The sequence below is a fragment of the Electrona antarctica genome, assembly GCF_951216825.1.
Source record: "Electrona antarctica genome assembly, chromosome: 19".
NCBI classification, from domain to species: Eukaryota; Metazoa; Chordata; class Actinopteri; order Myctophiformes; family Myctophidae; genus Electrona; species Electrona antarctica.
In genome coordinates this window covers 25,047,241-25,066,824 of record NC_136800.1, presented here as the reverse complement: position 1 = coordinate 25,066,824, position 19,584 = coordinate 25,047,241, and the positions used below count along the sequence as shown (strand labels likewise).

Below are 19,584 nucleotides of genomic sequence, written 5' to 3'. Positions count from 1 at the left end.
TTTTGTACCACAGCGCCACCGTGTGGCTATGTTGAACAAATGCATCCGTATGACAATAGTATAATAATAATAATAATAATAATAATAATAATAATAATAATAATAATAATAGTTTTTGATCAACCAATCAATCAATCAAAATACATCTTTGTTTTGTGCGATGAGTACCACAGACGAAAAACAGTCTAAGTCCAAATTTCAGACTGACCCCTCCACGAAAAGGCCTCGGTGTCCTGAACCCTTATCTATCATTTATATATTATGGATCAATAGTGTGGACTTAGACTGTTATTCGTCTGTGGTACTGGTTTCCAGCTTTGCACATTAATGTACACTGACACACAATTTACAGTTGACACACTTTAATGACAGTGGAATACTAAATAGATAATAACTGCATGTTCACCGTTAACCTTTTAGCTCCATCTCTGGTTTATATACATTTATTTTGAAAGCAAAACGACCCGGATGTTGTTCACACACCTATGCTGCTAGTTAGCCTCGGCTATGTAGTTTGTAAAACTTTAACATGTAATTGTTAATATTAACATGGTAAACATCTAATGTTTGAACATGACGTCACGACATTTCAAGGATTAAAAAAGACAACATGACGTCACAAATTGCTCCTGAACGAGAACACACGACTCTGTGTGAGGTGAGAAACGTCAGGATATATTAAAATAAATCAACACATGATATTAATATTCAAATTACATACACGTCCTGCGTCATATCATAAAGTGCTGTTGCGACAGCTGTGCTGGAGGTAGTAGGCGGTACAATGTACGGCAGGCAGTACAGGCAGTGGTGGACAAAATACTAAACTACTTGTTAATCTTTTACTCCTGTTCAAAGTAAAGCAAATAATGCAGTACTTTAACTCTCAAGTTTACATTTTATAGAGCAATAACATTCACTTTATAGTGGAGCCCTAGAATGGCTGTGATATTATTACATACATGTCATGTATTCCAGATAATACATGAAATGCAACAATGTCTCAATAAGCAACAAGCATTAAGTTTAGCATTACGTTTAGTTATTTTATTAAGTATAATTGTACCTGACATCCATTATGTAGCCTAGACTTGTAGCCTCTATGACCAGACTTGAGATCATGAGATGAGATATATGAGACCAGACAAAATAAAACATTGGTTAATTACAAACCTGTCCTGTTTCTCCCTAAACATTTAATTTGTATTCATTTATTTTCCCTTTATCTATCCAGTTAAAAATTGTGCAACAATCTGTCCCCCCCCCCCTCTCTCTCTCTCTCTCTCTCTCTCTCTCTCTCTCAGTGTGGTTATAGTTTTCCAGATGAGACTCTATCAGACATGAACTGTGTCCGAACCATCTATAGGGACCTGCGTATGTACACACAATTTTACTGTAAGTTTGTCAATTGAAATTAAAATTGAAATGAACTAAATGCCAATAAAATGCATCACCTAAACCAGGGGTCTTCAAGGTCTTTAGAATAGAATAGACTTTATTTGCCATTTGCCAAGTGCATAGGAAATCTTGGAGCGCAGCTCCCAGGGTCAGCATTAAAAAAGGGAGGGACAGGTGAGAAAAGAAACATAGAACATACAATCCAGGCCAAGGACCCCTTGGCCTAGAGAGATGAAGCAGGGACCCACTACTATTTTGGATTCATATACATTGTGAACTTGACATTTGGCTCGGTACTTGGTCTGCTCTTTTTATCCTGTACACCAAATGTCTTCGACAAAATTTTCAGCTAATGTCCCCCAAAATAAAAATAAAGTCCCACACAAATATTTGGTGCCCCCCTTGCAGTATCTCCGTGGACCCCCTAGTTGAAGACCCCTGTACTGAACTATATCGAAGATTTACCTTCATCGAGGTATCATCATGTATGGTATGGACCTGAACCACGACTACACTGGAGAGTGTAGTGGTTGAGGGTTGAAACACTCTAAGAAGGTTGGAGACCACCTGATGACCTCTCTTCCAGGCCAATGCTTCATCCATTAATGGATTACATTCGCATCTTCAATGTATTTACAAACTGAACTCCCTGGGCAACCAGTGACCTCCAGGAAAGTCTGGATGGGCAACAGGGAGTAGCAACCTCTGTTGCAGCACTCGCAAGAGGGCACCACACAAGCTACAGACCGTACAAATGAGCAATGCCCCAGAGTCTCCTGAGAGGAGGGGAGGAAGAGAGACTCGATAGGACAGATTCAACGACAACAACTACGACAGTGACACAGACGCAGATAAGGCTCCCTTGACTCAAATACACCAGAGTAAGGCCAAGTGTGGACAAGGACGGATACATGCACACCGCACAGACAAACAGTCTGGTGAGACGTAGGAGGACACTAGGCAGGAGGCAAACCATAGTCCTAGAGACCTCTCAGTGCCTGCTATCCCCCAAGAACACACAAGGCAGAGAGAGCTTCCTGTTCGTTCTGGCAGGAGAGAAAGGACAGTGGGTGGGTCCGCAGGGGGGTGCCCTGGGCGTGGCGGTCTCTGGGGTGTGGTCAGCACTGGTTTGCTGCACCTGGACGGCAGGTTTCTCACTTCCCTGTTGGCCAGGTGTGGCCCTCTCTCCCGGTGCTGGTTGCGCCCCGGTGGTGGCTGCGCCCGGGGTGCCCCTCTGTGGACTTGTCTATAGCTGGAAGCCTGGAGGAGAGGGGCAGTGACATGGCCAATCACTGCTGACCCGCCAACTGGAGAGGGTTGAGGTTGAGGGTTGAAACACTCTTAAGAAGGTTGTAGACCACCTCTCTTCCAGGCCAAGGCTTCCCATTAGCCCCTCAGGAAACTACTAAAGTATTATCTATTCTGGTTCCAGGTTTTCCTAACAAGGCGAAGAAGAAGCTGGTCTATTTGGCTGGAACTATTCCAGTCAGTTATGATGGTGAGAACCTTCAAAATAAGAGTTTTTACAGAACCAAAATGTGCCATCAAACCTAAAAGCTAATTGGCATTATATGCGTAAGACTTAGTTATAATGCTGGTTATAATAATGTTATTATATATTATTATTGTTTTATAATATTATAATAAGGTTATTGATTATGTTATTAACTAGGAGGCGAATATTTTAATAATGTTATTGTTATTTAGGAGGTGATTATAACATTCCAGTAGCTATATTATTGTCTCTCCTGGGTGTAAACCTCATGTATGTCCAAAACTGTTGCTTTTCAGGATTCAAATTCAAAAACAGCAAGGTCACTAGAACACCTGGGCTTAAAGAGTGGAACGAGGAAATGGTTAAAATCACATCATGTTGGGCAGAGTGAATGGAGAAAGTAAAATGAAAGAGATATGGGACAGATTTCGGATTTATACGAACCTTAAATGAATGAACGAACATTGACCTTGACAGGGCGAGGGCACTGATTTGTTATGAACCTCAGACAATTACGAGAATGTTTACTGAGATTCCTACTAAGCTGTACTTTTACTTTTATTTTATTTCTTGGACTGGCTGTTTTATAATGTTGTTTGGTTATGCTGCATTTTACCAGAGTTACATTTTGTACCACACTTAAAAATTATATAAACATTTGAATTACAGAAAACAAACACAAAAGTAGCAGATTGTAAGATCAAAAGGTTTGAGCTTGCGGACCTGCTACTTTTGACACTTTTGTGTGACACTGTAGTATGATCAAGCAGGGAATTGATTTTCGAAAAACCACAATAAGTTATAATATGGAGATAAGAGGTTTCAGGACAGTGACGATGTGTATTAACAATGTTATTTTGTCATATTTTAGGCGATGATTATAATATTCCAGTCTGCCTGTGGATCCACGAGACTCATCCAGTGAATCGACCCAGATGTTACGTTTGTCCCTCGGTTACCATGATGATCAACCCCAGCTGTCCTTGTGTGGACAGTAGTGGACAGGTCAAGCTGCCAGGCCTGTCCAACTGGACCAGAGTGAGTGTGTGTGTGTGTGTGTGTGTGTGTGTGTGTGTGTGTGTGTGTGTGTGTGTGTGTGTGTGTGTGTGTGTGTGTGTGTGTGTGTGTGTGTGTGTGTGTGTGTGTGTGTGTGTGTGTGTGTGGTTAAGCCGATTGTGATGCAGGAACCCCTTTTGGTGTTCTAACCCTTCTGGACAGGAACCCATCTTGGGGTTCTGTACAGTATGTACAGTATTCAGAAATTAAAAAACGTTGATGCTGCTATATAAGTTTATACGTTTTTCAGAAAGCTTAGGTCAGGATTTAGAGGACTTTTGAGAATCGGCCTCAGTCCAAAATGGGTTAATTAATGTTGCTGGGGACCCCCTGGATCCCTCTCAAGGATGCCTGGGGACCCCCTGGATCCCTCTCAAGGATGCCTGGGGGTCCACGGACCCCACTTTGGCCATAACCAGCACTGATTGTTATACTGTAATGTTAGCTGTCACAACGCATGTTGTGCGCTTGTAGATCAGCTATTTCCACCCAGAATAGGGATGCTAGTATTCAAGCGAGTGTAACTGTGTGTGTGTGTGCGTGCGTGAGTTTCAGGGTGCGTCCAGTCTCACCCTGCTGCTCACTGAGATGAGGCTGACGTTCCAGAAAGACACGCCTCTTTATGCCAAGCCCCTCACCTCGCATCAAAGCCCACCTTCCCCTGGCCACGAAGCGCGTGCAGAACAGTCTGACCAGCAAGGCGTTCGCACTGAGGCTAGGTGAGCAGAAACATTAGTCACTTAAAAATATTGTACTGTATTATTTTTCCATAAATCCATATGCTGTGTTTATTGAGCACCATGTTTTCATAACAGAAGACATATAACAAGAGAGAAAATCAGGAGCAGAAAAAAAGCAAAACGTACACATTTAGATTACAAATAAATCCCTTCATTCTTCTTTTCTCCTTTTCCTATTTTGCGACACAAAATTGTGTCAAAACAGTAATACTGTCTATATCCTCTTCCCAGGCCAATTTAGTTTTTGTCCAGGTGATTGGCTTGATCTGGTGGATTGCTGTATATTATGTTTTATCAGACCCTTTTTGTCTCAAGATGTAAAATAATGGAGAGTATTGGGGAAAGATTAACATTGTCTATTAGCAAAGCTGCGTGTTTGTAGGTATCTGAAAAAGGTTGACCTTGGGATGTTAATATTGTTGCATAAAAATAAAAATTATACCATGCTCTAATGTAAACTACAGTAGGGCTGTGCAAATTAGTGCATTAACTTGGGATGATTGATTTATGGGATTAATGTATTATAATAATAGACAAATATCGCTCGCCCGGATCCCTCTCCAGAACACGGGCAAATTGTGTTCGTACAGACCAGTGGTTCTCAAAGTGGGTGCCGTGGCACCCTAGGGTGCCTTGACCAAAGTCCAGGGGTGCCTCAGAATACTTTGATAATATTTGGAATGTACTGTATCAATGTCACTTCATCATTTCATTTGAACTACTCAAACCCTCTATATTTGATCAGATGGACCACCAACTGATGTGTGTTAACTCACACTGTTGCATGATACATGCAAACACAGACAGAACACACACATACATTACTAAGAGTGGTAAACTTAAAATTAATCATGATAACCAACAGTGCCACCAACAAAATGCGCACTCCCGTCGGTCTGTCCATTACAGAGAGTCATGTTAGTGTGAGGTTCATTTTTAAGCTTCTTAGTTTGAACCCCCCCCAAAAAATAAGAGCAGGGTCTAACGAGTTCGATCCTTTCTGTTTTTAAACTTCGGCCCCCATCATTTTGGCTCCCATTACAGATATTTTTAACTGGTCTCTTCTCTTCTGACAGCTGGAATTCCACACGCTTGAAAATAGGTGGTAGCACCCAGCTTTTTTTAAGGGAGGAGATGGCGGGAGATGGTTTAACGTTTGCATTGCATCGTGTACACTTGACGTGTGCTTACTAAATTGTTTTAGCCTGATTCTTGATTTATTTGAGCCCCCTTTCCACTCTCCCTCAATAGCCCTTGCCTTTTGCCAGGCCACAATTTTGTAATTAGTTCTTACATAACTTGTAAGAACAAATCATAATTAATCACAGCTAAACTGTGATTAATCTGATTCAAATGTAATATATATAATATATATTTTACAGCCCTGCTGTAAACATTAAACGTATACGAAACAAGATACCTACAGTAAACCTATAAAATAAATTGTACTGCAAACACCGAATATATATACAGTGTGTGTGTGTGTGTGTGTGTGTGTGTGTGTGTGTGTGTGTGTGTGTGTGTGTGTGTGTGTGTGTGTGTGTGTGTGTGTGTGTGTGTGTGTGTGTGTGTGTGTGTGTGTGTGTGTGTGTGTGTGTGTGTGTGTGTGTGTGTGTGTGTGTGTATTAAATGTATGGTGGAATTGTGTTTTGGTTAGGTCATGTGTCCAGTAAGATGTATTTGTGCTGACTGAGCAACAAGGAAATGTTTTAGATGGATTTCAACACAGCTATACAAGGCACTGAGCATCTATCCCACTATTTCCCAAACGGTGGGTCGGACCCATTTCTGGTTCGCGGATCCATTGATAAGGGTCACAAGTAAATATCCCTTATCCACGTTTCCTATGAGTTGTCTGTTTAGTTATTATTATTACAAAAGATGTTCGAAAATACCCCCCTTTTACATGAATTCAAAACAAATTCAAACATTCAAACAATCAAAGAAATTCAATAGATTATGGAGAAAAAAAAGAACTTTGGGAACCACTGGTCTATTCTATTTTTGTTTTCAGTAGATTTCCTTTCATTTTCAGCTGGGAAAAATACACTTGGAAACACAGCCTGAAGGTCAGCTATTGTCTGTGCGCGCCATCTGACACAATGTAGACTGTAACCTTTTTAATGACTCCTCAGTCCTCACCTGCCTTCATCATCATCATCATTATTATCACCATCTTCCTCCTCTTTGAAGACCAGACGCTCGTCCCAGCCAAATGTGGAGAGAGGTGAGCTACTGACCAGTTCAACCACAGTCTAATACTGTTGTACTCGGAGATGACCAGTTCAACCACAGTCTAATACTGTTGTACTGGGAGAGCTGAGCAGTACAGCCACAGTCTAATGCTGTTGTACTTGAAAATGACCAGTACAACTACAGTCTAATGCTGTTGTATTGGGAGCTGACCAGTACAACCACAGTCTAATGCTGTTGTACTGGGAGCTGACCAGTACAACCACAGACTAATGCTGTTGTACTGGGAGCTGACCAGTACAACCACAGTCTAATGCTGTTGTACTGGGAGCTGACCATAATGCTGTAAACTCTACTGACCCCGCCCCTAGGTCCGAGCAGCCAATGGGAACAGGGCAGAGTGAGGCGATCTTACGCAGAGGAACTGCGAGGAATCGACTTCAGTTGTACTTCCTCCACCAACCCCTTCCTGTCCTGCTCAGGTAAAATATTTATATTCAAATGCACAATATAAATATCTTATATGTATGTAGAATATATGGATATATTCATTATCTGATACATCTTTATGTAAGGAGATTGGTGTTGTTCTTAGTGTCGTCAGCAGGTGGCGACACCCTGAGCACAGTGAGCAGTCTGTTCAGCAACCTGCAGCTTGACAACCCAGTCAGCACAACACAGGGTGAGTTCTAAACATATAACTACCACTATTACTATTATTACTATCAGTACTACTACGCCCTACCAACAGTCATTAAGACATGTGAATCCCTTGACTCCTTCAAAACCGCTCTCAAAGGGCACCTACGGACGGCTGCAATTCGAAACTGGCCCCCGTAAAACCTGAATCCCCCACCCACCCCTTTTCCCCTCACTGTATATGTTTTTTCCCCTTTTTACCTCCTCTATGATGATTTCCTGTTTTTGTCTATATAGAAGAGTATATTTGTACGTATATTTGTACGTCATAACAAACCTCTAATTGTTATGATGAATTGAACATGGTGGGCCCTATTGTAAACAACTGTAATACTTTATGGTGTCATCCACAGTTAACAGTTTTGTATTGAGTTGTGCTTGAAATTTACTGTAATTCTCCAATCTGTTAATACATTCATCAATCAATCAATCAATCAATACTGTACTACACTGTATAGGCTCTATAGAAGCCATATTGGAAATAAATTGGGCCTCTTCTTTACTTCCTTCAGATCTTATCAATTATACAAATTAAAACTCTGTTCGTGGGTTTTTTTATGTCAAGGACCACAATAACTGTGAAAGTGTACATATGTGTAACTGTAAGTTACATATAATGAAATGGGCCCCTTACGGGTCCATTTGGTTCCATTTGTAGACTCTCACAGTTACACCAATTTGGAACCCCCTCAAGGAACCATGAGTGTCCCTGGAGTGGAGCACACTTTGAGACCCACTGGTGTTTCCAGTGAGCTGAGCCAACATGCACAACATTATAGCACCCTGACCTCTGTTTGACCAGAATGGAACAGAGCTTTAATTTGTATCATTGGTAAGTAAGGTAATATGGCTGCTGTGCATAGAGCCTATTGTACTGTTGTCCCTAGGTGGATATTGAGACAGAGTAGATCTGGACAGAGTAGGTCTAGACTCTAGTCTAGACTGTAGACAGTAGTCACAGTAAATAGATCATGCTGCTGACCAGTCCTGTGGTGTTGATTTTAGATCCCGGGTGCCACCAATCGGAAGCCACAAAGAACACAAAGCCGCACCCCCCACAGCCTATTGGACGGGACAGATGTCAGGTAATGGTGACAGGGATGTTGTCATGGTGACATGGAGTGAAGGATGTGTCTAATATTTAGTTCAGTGACCATGGAGCTAAACAATCACTCAGGAGCTGTGTGCACATTCACTTCTCCCATTGGCCTTAACAGACTCTTAATAATAATAATAATAATTTCTGGTCTCCTAACGAGGCGACCAACTAGTTACTACATCACACAGATACACGAAGTAATGCAGAGATGGACAGTCTTGCTTTTCTATTGTTTGTCTTGGGCTCGGCCTGGCAGTGATTGTTTCACCTGTGACCTCTGACCCTTAGGCGTGGCTGCCCCCTGATGGCCTGCCTCCGGACAAGGCGGCCATGTTTATTCACCTGCTCAACCTGAAGAGGCGGAGCTTCAGCCCGGCCGATGTTCTGGAGGCGGTCCAGTCCAGCAAAGACCTCCAATCGGCTGTCAAGTTTCTGTCACATGACTGCCCCATCTGTCAGGAACAGGTGTCCTTCAGCAAGGTAGGATCAAAGATGGTTAATTTATGAAGATACTAGACAATGCCAATTGGAGCCACTAGCCATCTATATGAAGGCATACATGTTACATGTGTTTGTTTACAAGGCTCTCATGTTGGATACGGCATAAAATCCAAGCAGCGCAGCCAGGTGCTCTGAGGCTTTGATTAGACAGTGTTCTGTTATAGACCTGATCGGTCATTATACAGAAATAACACACCACTGAATTCAGCGATTGACCAATCAGGATCAAGCATTCAACCAAGCCGTGTAATAAGTATTATTATTACATGAGGGCGGCTGTGGCTCAGGAGGTAGAGCAGGTCGTCCAATGAACCCTGGGTCCTACTGTCCACATGTCGAAGTGTCCTTGGGCAAGACACTGATAACCTACAGTGCCTCCAATGAGTTGGTCGGTGTGAGCTTGCCACCATTGGTGGTGTGTGAATGTGGGAAGTGAGGACGCTGGCGTCGACTGTTCGCCGCTTCACCTCTCAATGTATGAATGAATGAACCATTGTAAAGCGCTTTGAGCACTTGGAAAAGCGCTATAAAAATGCAATTAATTATTATGATGCTGTGCATCATATTGATTGATGGATAGACTTGGATACATGTCCCTCTCTGTCTCTGTCTCGCTCTTTCTGTGTCTATCTGTCCGTCTCCCCTCTCGCTCTCTCTCTCTCTCTATCTCTCCCTCTGTCTTTCTCACTTTTTACTTCCTTTGTTTTGTGAATCCTAATGTCATTGTATAATTGTATTCCCTTTGCTTGATGTTCTGTGTGAAGCACATTGAATTGCCTTGTTGTTGAAATGTTCTATACAAATAAAATTGCCTTGGCTTGCCTTCTCTGTCTCTCTCTGTATGTCTGTCTCTCTCCCTGGCTCTCTGTCTCTTGTGTCTTTCTCTGTCTGTCTCTCTGTCTCCTGTGTCTTTCTCTGTCTCTGTCTGTGTCTCTGTTCTCCCTCTAGATGGTGAAGATGACTCACTGCAGTTGTTCAGTGTGTGAGGAGTGTTTTAAGGTTTATTTCTCTACAGCCGTTAAGGAGAAAACCATCACCCAGATGAACTGTCCTCTATGTAGCCAGCCTGACCTTACCCACAATGCACTGGAGGACAAGATGGAATACTACAACCTGCTGGATACACAGGTACTTAGGGGTGTAACTGCATCGAAAAATCGATTTTAATTTCAAGAATCGAAGTATATCGAAATGAAAACAGCAACATTGACTTTGTATCGTATCGAATCGTTTTGCTATGCAAATTATCGATTGTATCAATACTACATTTTTGTGCGTGGTATTTAGCAACTTTTAGAAGAAAAAAGAAAAATTACTTAGTTTAAAATAATGTCAATGTATTTTAAATAGTTACTGTATCGATTTCAAATCATTGAATCGTATCGTATCGGATCGCCATAATGAACCAATATCGTCCATGATGTATCGTATCGTCAACCATGTATCGTGATACGTATCGTATCGCTGTTAAGATGTATTGTAGTACCTGATGTACTACAATTAGAACAGTGGGTCCCAACATTTTGTCTTGAATCAGGACCCACTTGGAAAAGTGCTTGTGGCCGATCTACAAACTCACAATGTGTCGTGATGCAACGTATTGTGAGCCTGTAGATCTATTTTCAAAAGATTTTATACATTTGAAATCATGAAATAGAACATTCTGCATAATGAGTGCTTTCTACCTATTGAAGTCATTACGATGCCAATACTTTTGTCCTTTTTGAATTCCGGACTTTTACTTATAACAGAGCATTCAACATTGCAGTATTGATACTTTTACTTAAGTAAAAAAATGTATTGGGTTTTCAGTATAATGGTACACGCTTTGTGTCTTTTCAGATGTACAGTATAATACTATTATTTTGTCTTCTTCAGATCCGCCACTATCTGGATGCAGAGGTTCATGAGCTGTACCAGAGGAAGCTCAGAGACCACGCTCTTGAAAACATGCCCAACTTCACCTGGTGCGCACATGTACGTCCACACACACAGGCGCACATACTGTATGCACATGTTTTTCTCTTCACGTGTTGCATCGATAATTAATTGTGTGTGTGTGTGTGTGTGTGTGTGTGTGTGTGTGTGTGTGTGTGTGTGTGTGTGTGTGTGTGTGTGTGTGTGTGTGTGTGTGTGTGTGTGTGTGTGTGTGTGTGTGTGTGTGTGTGTGTGTGTGTTACAGTGTTCATTCGGTGTGCTCCATGAGGCAGACAGACTCAGGATGGATTGTCCCGTCTGTAAGAAGAGCACCTGTTCACAATGTAGAGCTGCTGTAAGTGCACACACACACACACACACATACACACACACACACACACAATCTGTGCTGTAGTTACAGTAAATGTGTTATTGTGTTTGCAGTGGGTTCCGCAGCATGAAGGACTAACCTGTGATCAGTTTGATCTGCTCGACAAACCGCACACACACAGTGGACTGGACCTGGTTCTGAACCGCAACAAGATAGGTAACATTCTGAGCCATAACACTACTGGACTCATAGTTCTGAACCGCAACAAGATAAGCAACATGTTAACCCATAACAAGATAGTAGGGGTATAACGACATAGTAACTGCATCGAAAAATCTATTTTAATAGAAGTATATCGAAATGTAAAGAGCAACATATCGTATCGTTTGACTTTGTATCGTATTGATTTGCAATGCAAATAATCGGTATCGAATTGTTTTGCAATGCAAATAATCGATTGTATCAATACTAAGTACTTCGGCCGGGAGGCGAACCCGGTACCTATGGATCCGATATACAGTATTACCACCAGTCGACTAAAGAGCTGGCCCGATAGACAAGCAACAACGCAGCACTGTATAGCCTACACCCCCCCCCCCCCCCCCCCCCTACCTGGAAGCCAGGGGCTTCCCAACTTCAAGGGGCGTCCTTGTATCTCATCGTCAACCATGTATCGTGATACGTACTGTTACAATGTATCGTTACAGTTAACTACTGTATATACTACGGAATATCATCGTCGTCGAGGCTACGGGCTAAGGTGGAGTCTGAAGAGGTGATGTCTGTGTGTGTGTGTGTGTGTGTGTGTGTGTGTGTGTGTGTGTGTGTGTGTGTGTGTGTGTGTGTGTGTGTGTGTGTGTGTGTGTGTGTGTGTGTGTGTGTGTGTGTGTGTGTGTGTGTGTGTGTGTGTGTGTGTGTGTGTGTGTGTGTGTGTGTGTGTTTTTCAGTGTGTCCTCGCTGTAGTTTTGTGTTCCTGCTGTTGAGAGGAGGCTGTCTTCACTATCGCTGCAGCCAGTGTCACTTTGACTTCTGTGGAGGGTGTGGCCGAGCCTTCACTGTGGGAAAGGTAGGATATCACACCAAAATTGAATGTTTAAACATCCACTGCGGGAGCGGTACGAGTGCATTATCACATTAATAGTATGCACAAAACCTGTACATTAAAACAAACTACAGAAACAGCCTAGGGTTTCAACCCCTGCCTAGACTGATGTGGATCTTTTCATGATTAGTTTGTGAACTTGATTGATTGAGCCTACTAGTTCATGGGACATTCACTAAACTCATTAAATATTGCATACCACTAAACTCATTACATATTGCATGCATATACCAATAGTCTATAGAAATAAGTATGTGGTATAATCATGTATTTTTGTTCTTATCATAATGATGACAGTATTGTATTGTGTGTTTTAAGGCGTGTGGGTTCTCTGTGGACTGTGGCATTCTGGGACTTCATGCTCATCATCCCAGGAACTGTCTGTATCATCTGAGAGACTGGAGTATAGAGAGACTGCACACATTACTACAGGTAACAATACTCTCTGTACCACCTGACACACACACATTACTACAGGTAACAATACTCTGTACCACCTGAGACACATTACTACAGGTGACAATACTGTCCCAGTCTGTACCTCCTGAGAGCCTGGAGCATGGAAAGACTACACCCATTATAGGTAACAATACTTCCTGTACCACCTGAGACACACTTTGCTACTGGTAACAATACTGTCTGTTCCACCTGAGACACTGCAGTATAGAACGACTACACCTGGAGCAGATGGTACAGTCTATACTAGCTGCGCTCAGTCTGTCAGGTGTGAACTCATCCACCAGTGCATGGCTGGCGGCATCTTGGAAGCAGGAGTGGGAGTCTGCTGGGCCCTCCCGTATGCACCACTACATCTTTGACCCGGTTGATGGCGTTGAAGGAGAGGACCTACCACGCCGGCAGTGGACCCTACTGAACCGCCTGCGCACTGGAGTCGGCTGCTTCAAATCAGCAATGAAGAGGTGGGGCTTGGCGGACATGCGAGTGCGGCGAGCCTGAGCAATCTGCCGAGCACATAATTAACGCCTGCCCCCTGTACAGACCTCCTTCGGAGGCCGGCCTCTTCCACGTGGGACCAGAGACAAGGGCGTGGCTACTCGATACTGAGTTGGACATTTGAGGATGATACACGAAAGAAGAAGAAGAAGAAGAAGTCTCTCAGGTGGTACAGACATTATTGTTACCTGTAGTAATGTGTGACACACTGGGAGGCAAACTGGAGCTGGAAGTTTGATTGAATGAGTCTGATTGACAAAGCTCTTCTTAAATGTTGACTACCGGTGTATATATATATATATATATATATATATATATATATATATATATATATATATATATATATATATATGTATATGTAATTCTAAGTAATGACGGACATGAAAGGGTGTGTGTACATCCTTGATTTCTGTGCACTCTGACTCAGCTGTATTAATGATGAATCCCTCCGGATGCAAGAGGAGCTATTCAAAGGTTCTCGTGCTCTAAGGATTATACACCACAGAGGAGAGGATTCATTGGTTCCAGTTCTTCTGTTGCTTTTGGATTCATTGCATTTATTGGACTGTTTGGGACATTCTGTGGTTGTCTGTCTACATTGTCCACTTACGTTATTGACTACAATAACGCACGTAAACATAATTGGACTCTTATATAACACACATACTGTATAAATAAATGCAATAAGAGAAGACAACCAAACATAGTTGACAACCTGACAATATAATGCAACACACATACTGATAATAATAATAACAATAACAATAACAACAACAATAATAATAATGGTTGTATGAATTTACTGAAAAGCATAGCCTACACTATATTTCCCATTCAAGAAGACCACAGGATAAAATGTAGGTTGTGTTGTTTCAGCCATATGATTTATTAAATGCATAATATTTATCAGTGTACTTTTTTTTTTTTTTTTAAGAAATAGTTTTGAAATAATGCATTTCATTTCAGTATTACAGAGTGCCGGCCACATGGTTGCTCTCAGCCAATGGCAGCTCAGACGTGAATGTACCAGGTTAGTGGCTTTTATTTTCTCTTCAGAGAATAAATGGTTGTGTGTTTTGTTTATTTTAACCCCGTTTTTTTGACACAGCATGGCAATTGTCACCTCTTTTATTTAGTCTGTAATGGCCATTTGAAGTGTTAAACACTGCTGTAACCCAATACAACCGGGAAAGCATCTGTGTCATTTTAGAAAATAAGCAAACATTTTTAACTAAAATCTTTGCTTCTGGAGGTCCCTTGGGATAGAAATCTTTGAGTGCCACTGACATAACAACGTAAACAATCAAAAGAATTCCATTGTGTGTGTGTGTGTGTGTGTGTGTGTGTGTGTGTGTGTGTGTGTGTGTGTGTGTGTGTGTGTGTGTGTGTGTGTGTGTGTGTGTGTGTGTGTGTGTGTGTGTGTGTGTGTGTGTGTGTGTGTGTGTGTGTGTGTGTGTGTGTGTGTGTGTGTGTGTGGCAGTGTGTTCTGTTCTGGAGCTCAGAGATGCGCTGTGCACAGAGGAGCCGTGTGGTCGTCCTGCGTTACCTCAACACAAAGGATACTGCCAGTAAGACCAGCACTGTTTACCAATGTACACACACACACACACATAACTGTAGTTGTAGTTTCCTCTGTGAGGTTCTGGTGTACTGATCAAAGTATATGTATAATCCGTAGGTCCCACTATATAGGAAGTAGGCATGTACAGTATATATCCTAAATCAATTAAAATCGATTCAAACTGCTGTAAATTCAAATCGCAATGAAATCACAATTTGAATTGTGAGGCAAACAGCAAAATGTTTTTCGTGATTGGAATCGTATCGCGAGCTGAGCGAATCGTTACATGCCTAATATACCGTAATATGGAGTTCTGTCGTTTCTGTCGGGTGGAAACGTCATATGTCCAAAACTGTTGTGTGTCCATGTATGCCTAAATGCACTGAGTTGCACCAAGGCAACTGGCTGCTTAGACATTTGTGATAAGGAGCAGTTGGACAGGCCATGTACCTGATAAAGTGGTCAGGGAGTGGACAGGCCATGTACCTGATAAAGTGGTCAGGGAGTGGATGTATTCTGCGGCTCCACAGGTTCCACTATAAGGAGGTTCTGGTGGAGCTGATAAACCAGGTGCAAGCAGATCCGGTCGTTCTGTTCGATGCGACTGAGATCTTCTCAGAGCTTCATCGCTGGAATGTCGCCGCACCACAGCCGGGGCCTCAAGAACCACAACCTCTCTACACACACCGCCTGCAACTGGTTAGCGGACACAGTGTTGTTTTGACAGAACATTTAGATTTGGTTGTAGTCGTATTCTTTTTTAATAAAATTTAATTTAGTTTTAGTCATCTGTCACTTGAAATCTTTTAGTATTAGGCTAGTCCTAGTTTTAGTCGACAAAATAGCATACGATTTTAGTCAACTACAAAAATGCATTTTGGCAGGCCTTGATGGTGTCGTAATGGCTTGTAGTTCGGCTATTCGTGCACCCGAGCGCAACCAAACCGTAAGTTACATTTTAGTCTATCGTTTTGTATTTATACGGCTCAGAACAAACACTATTTTGACTGTGACCTTTGTTAAATACGCGGCCCAGGACAATGAGATATCATACGTTGTTTTCTGCTGTGGTGCTTTTCGATGTGTAAACTGTATACGTTTACTGAGCTCTCTAAAGACCACAAAAGTTTCTGAACATGCCAAAGTATCACCAGACTGTCCATCATTGACCAGTTGATACTGCTGAACCAGAAACGATACATGCTGCTGTTTACAGTAGATGTCTCAATAAAATGATACAACGAAAAACTATTAATTGGAAAACAACCTGTGATACAGTATGTCTTCTTTTATATTCCTGAACCCATTATCTGACAAAGGACGCGTTCACTAAATAGTGTTTGTATTAGACTTCAATGTATTTTGGCTCGTACTGTAGGCCAGTGAGAGGTAAGAATGGAAGATTATGCCTCCCGGTTTTGGGGGGGAACGGAAGGCGGGGCTTTTCAGAGTAAAATCTGCCATATCTGCTGGCACTCTAGCATATTTCAAAATATAGGCGCTAATGTGTTAATAGAAAATCTGTTTCAACTGGTTCAACTTGCAAAGTACAAACACAAGCCATGAGTTAAGAAGTACAAAACATTAATGTATGCATACATTTAAGCCCGTCACGTTTCTTCTACGTTGTAACTCACAGTGTGTGTGTGTGTGTGTGTGTGTGTGTGTGTGTGTGTGTGTGTGTGTGTGTGTGTGTGTGTGTGTGTGTGTGTGTGTGTGTGTGTGTGTGTGTGTGTGTGTGTGTGTGTGTGTGTGTGTGTGTGTGTGTGTGTGTGTGTGTGTGTGTGTGTTCGTTCTAGGTTGTAACCCAGAACATTCCTCTGAGGAAACAGGGCAGCTCTCAGGTCAATGTGAAGGGTGACTGTCGACCTATGACCTCTGCTCCTAGGCCACGCCCCCGCAGCACCCAGCTGAACTACTATGAAACCGATTCTGACTAACCAATCACAGACCAGAGTCAACCACCAGCACCCCAGCAAGACAACTGAAAAACGTCACTACACAAACACACACACACACTCACACACACACATTGTATTACTATACTTGTGAGGACATCAACATTTTAGACAGCAATTTTATGAACAAAATCTTTACACATATGTTGACCGTAACTGAAAATGTGCAAGACACCAGCGTCCAACTAAGTCTAAATCAGGAATAACTTCATCTGTAATCCCTAAACCAAACTTCTACAGGTTCCCTTTGTACATTCTCACTGTGCTCGACCATCTGGAACAGAGCCTTAATTAGTATCATTGGTAACACTAACTCTGAGGGAGCCGGGGTCGAACTGGGAACCTCACGGTTCCCATCCAGCCGTTCTACTGGCCACTCTACCCCTGATCCACTGCTGGAAGTAAGGAAGAGGCCTATTTTCTTTAAAATATGGTTGCTGTGCATTGAGCCTTATTAGCAGGTAGTCAGGTAGACACAGCCAGACGATGCTAGACACTGATCAGATCTGAAGTGCAATACTCCAGTATGTCTTTACCCATAGAAATACACCATAGACAGGCACAGTCAGCTCCAAAAACCTTCTGCGGACCCGGCCACTAAGTCTTCTTTACGCATCACACAACGTTTCCACAATTAAAAGTTAAACACATTTTCTTTTCTCGCTCTCCGAAACAATAGATAAATGCAGTAGAGGTTCTATTCATGTGAAACAATGTTGATTCCATATTGTTTTGTTATTCTTGCAATACACTGATGATACTGGTACTAATACTTGATGTAATAACGATGATAATACATGTTGTAATGACATAATATTGCTACATATAAGACTCCTCTAGTTAGTTTGTTTAATGTAAACTGATGACAGTCAGTCAGTATGACATACTACATACTAAAAGTATGATATGTACAGTATATGCAAAATATTACATACTATATTATAGCACATATAATGGGACATACTGAGCTGTACTATGACTCCTAAAAGCACAAAACCTGATCTCGTAAAACTGTGTGTGTGTGTGTGTGTGTGTGTGTGTGTGTGTGTGCGCGTTGTGTGTGTGCGTGCGTGCGTGCGTGCGTGCGTGCGTGCGTGCGTGGTTTTACATCCCCTGTAAGCACATCGGGACCAGACCGAGCTCGGGCCGTTATATTTTTGTATTAATACGTGGGGTCCAAAGAAAGCAAAGTAGATCTTAAATCTTTAATTACTTATTTGCTGCAGGATCACATAAGTTTGCTTTATTCTTTACGGTACGTTTATGCTTACGCCTTCTTACGCATTGTTGTTATTTGTCGTTGACTCGTTTGCTGCTGCTGGCTCATAGTAGCATTAGTGTCTACCATAGATGGCATGCTGCTTATGTGTGTCTGTAATGGCAATGGTCTGTCGGATAGGCGGAAGCCTATTGATGGGCTATGTGAACTTTTTTTGGACGGTGGCACGTCACATGTAGATTCATGGAACTACGTTCTAAGTTTACCTCTCTTTTTAGCAGGATGTGTGTGTTCTGTGTTTGCACGTCTGAGAGAGATCCTGAGGCCAAATCTAAAAATGCCTTCTAAATCCTAACAGTTTTCTGAAAAACATATGTTGCTATTCTGTGTGTATATATTATATAATCTAAAATGACACACAGCAGGCTTTTGTGTGTGTGTGTGTGTGTGTGTGTGTGTGTGTGTGTGTGTGTGTGTGTGTGTGTGTTGAAACATGCATGTACAGTACATGTTAGTGTGTGATAATGGGTTCTATCCCATGATTGATTGTTTATTGATGACCTATGCAAACCTGTTCACTTTATACAACTGTTTTGAGACCTTTAATACCAAGTTTAATTTAATTAGAAAACTGTTTCTGGTATTGATAGTGATACTACTACTGACTGACTGATACTGTTAATGTTTCTCATATTGGTACGGTTACTTTGTTCTGTTGCTGACTGTTATTGGTACTGTTACTGACTGGTCCTGTCCGGTCTCAGTGGAGTACAGAGAAGGAATTGTTCAAAACCAGCGTTTTCATATTATGTGCCTTATGTTGGAATTTGCCTTAAAAGTTGCATATCTTTGTTTCATTAAAGATGTTAAAGGTCTGAGGACGTTGTATGTGTTTGCCGTTTAGCATTGTGACCTGACGTTGCTTCTTAAAATCACACTGAAATGATGTGAGAACATTTTTGTTTTGACAGTCTCAGTAACTAAATTCACAGCACCATCGTCGAGTGAATGTTTAAATGCCAACATTCAATTAATGTAATAATTGTCAGAGGTTTAGGAGTGTCTCAATGTTATGATACTGAGGTGACGAAACAGACTGAAGCGAATATTGATAAAAGTTGTAAAATAGCATCAATATCGAGCAACTACATTACATACAATGTTAATACATGGCAGTGGTTCTGGCTCAGGAGGTAGAGCAAGCCATTGGGAAACAGAAGGTTCCCATTCTGATGCCGCCTGGCCGCCTCACTCTATGTTACAGTCAGTGTCTTCGAGCAAGGCACTTACTTGACCCCCAAATGCTCCCGATGAGCAGGTTGTAGCCTTGCATGGTTTCCTCTGCCATAAATAGACCATAT

The 19,584-nt window shown here is 41.9% G+C and overlaps 1 protein-coding gene across 1 annotated transcript; it reads left to right on the top strand.

The window, feature by feature from the left end:
* The first annotated feature begins 478 nt into the window (after window positions 1–478).
* LOC306943264 (E3 ubiquitin-protein ligase RNF31) lies at window positions 479–19,095 on the top strand. The gene is made up of 20 exons (XM_079529496.1): window positions 479–658; window positions 1,305–1,395; window positions 2,831–2,896; window positions 3,765–3,931; window positions 4,505–4,668; window positions 6,825–6,916; window positions 7,254–7,364; window positions 7,478–7,564; window positions 8,587–8,666; window positions 8,969–9,160; window positions 10,130–10,309; window positions 11,060–11,158; window positions 11,364–11,453; window positions 11,543–11,645; window positions 12,377–12,495; window positions 12,850–12,963; window positions 14,452–14,515; window positions 14,966–15,053; window positions 15,577–15,745; window positions 16,846–19,095. The coding sequence occupies exons 1-20, from the start codon at window positions 611–613 to the stop codon at window positions 16,984–16,986; spliced, it is 2,265 nt and encodes a 754-aa protein (XP_079385622.1). The 5' UTR covers window positions 479–610; the 3' UTR covers window positions 16,987–19,095.
* Window positions 19,096–19,584: the final 489 nt, after the last annotated feature.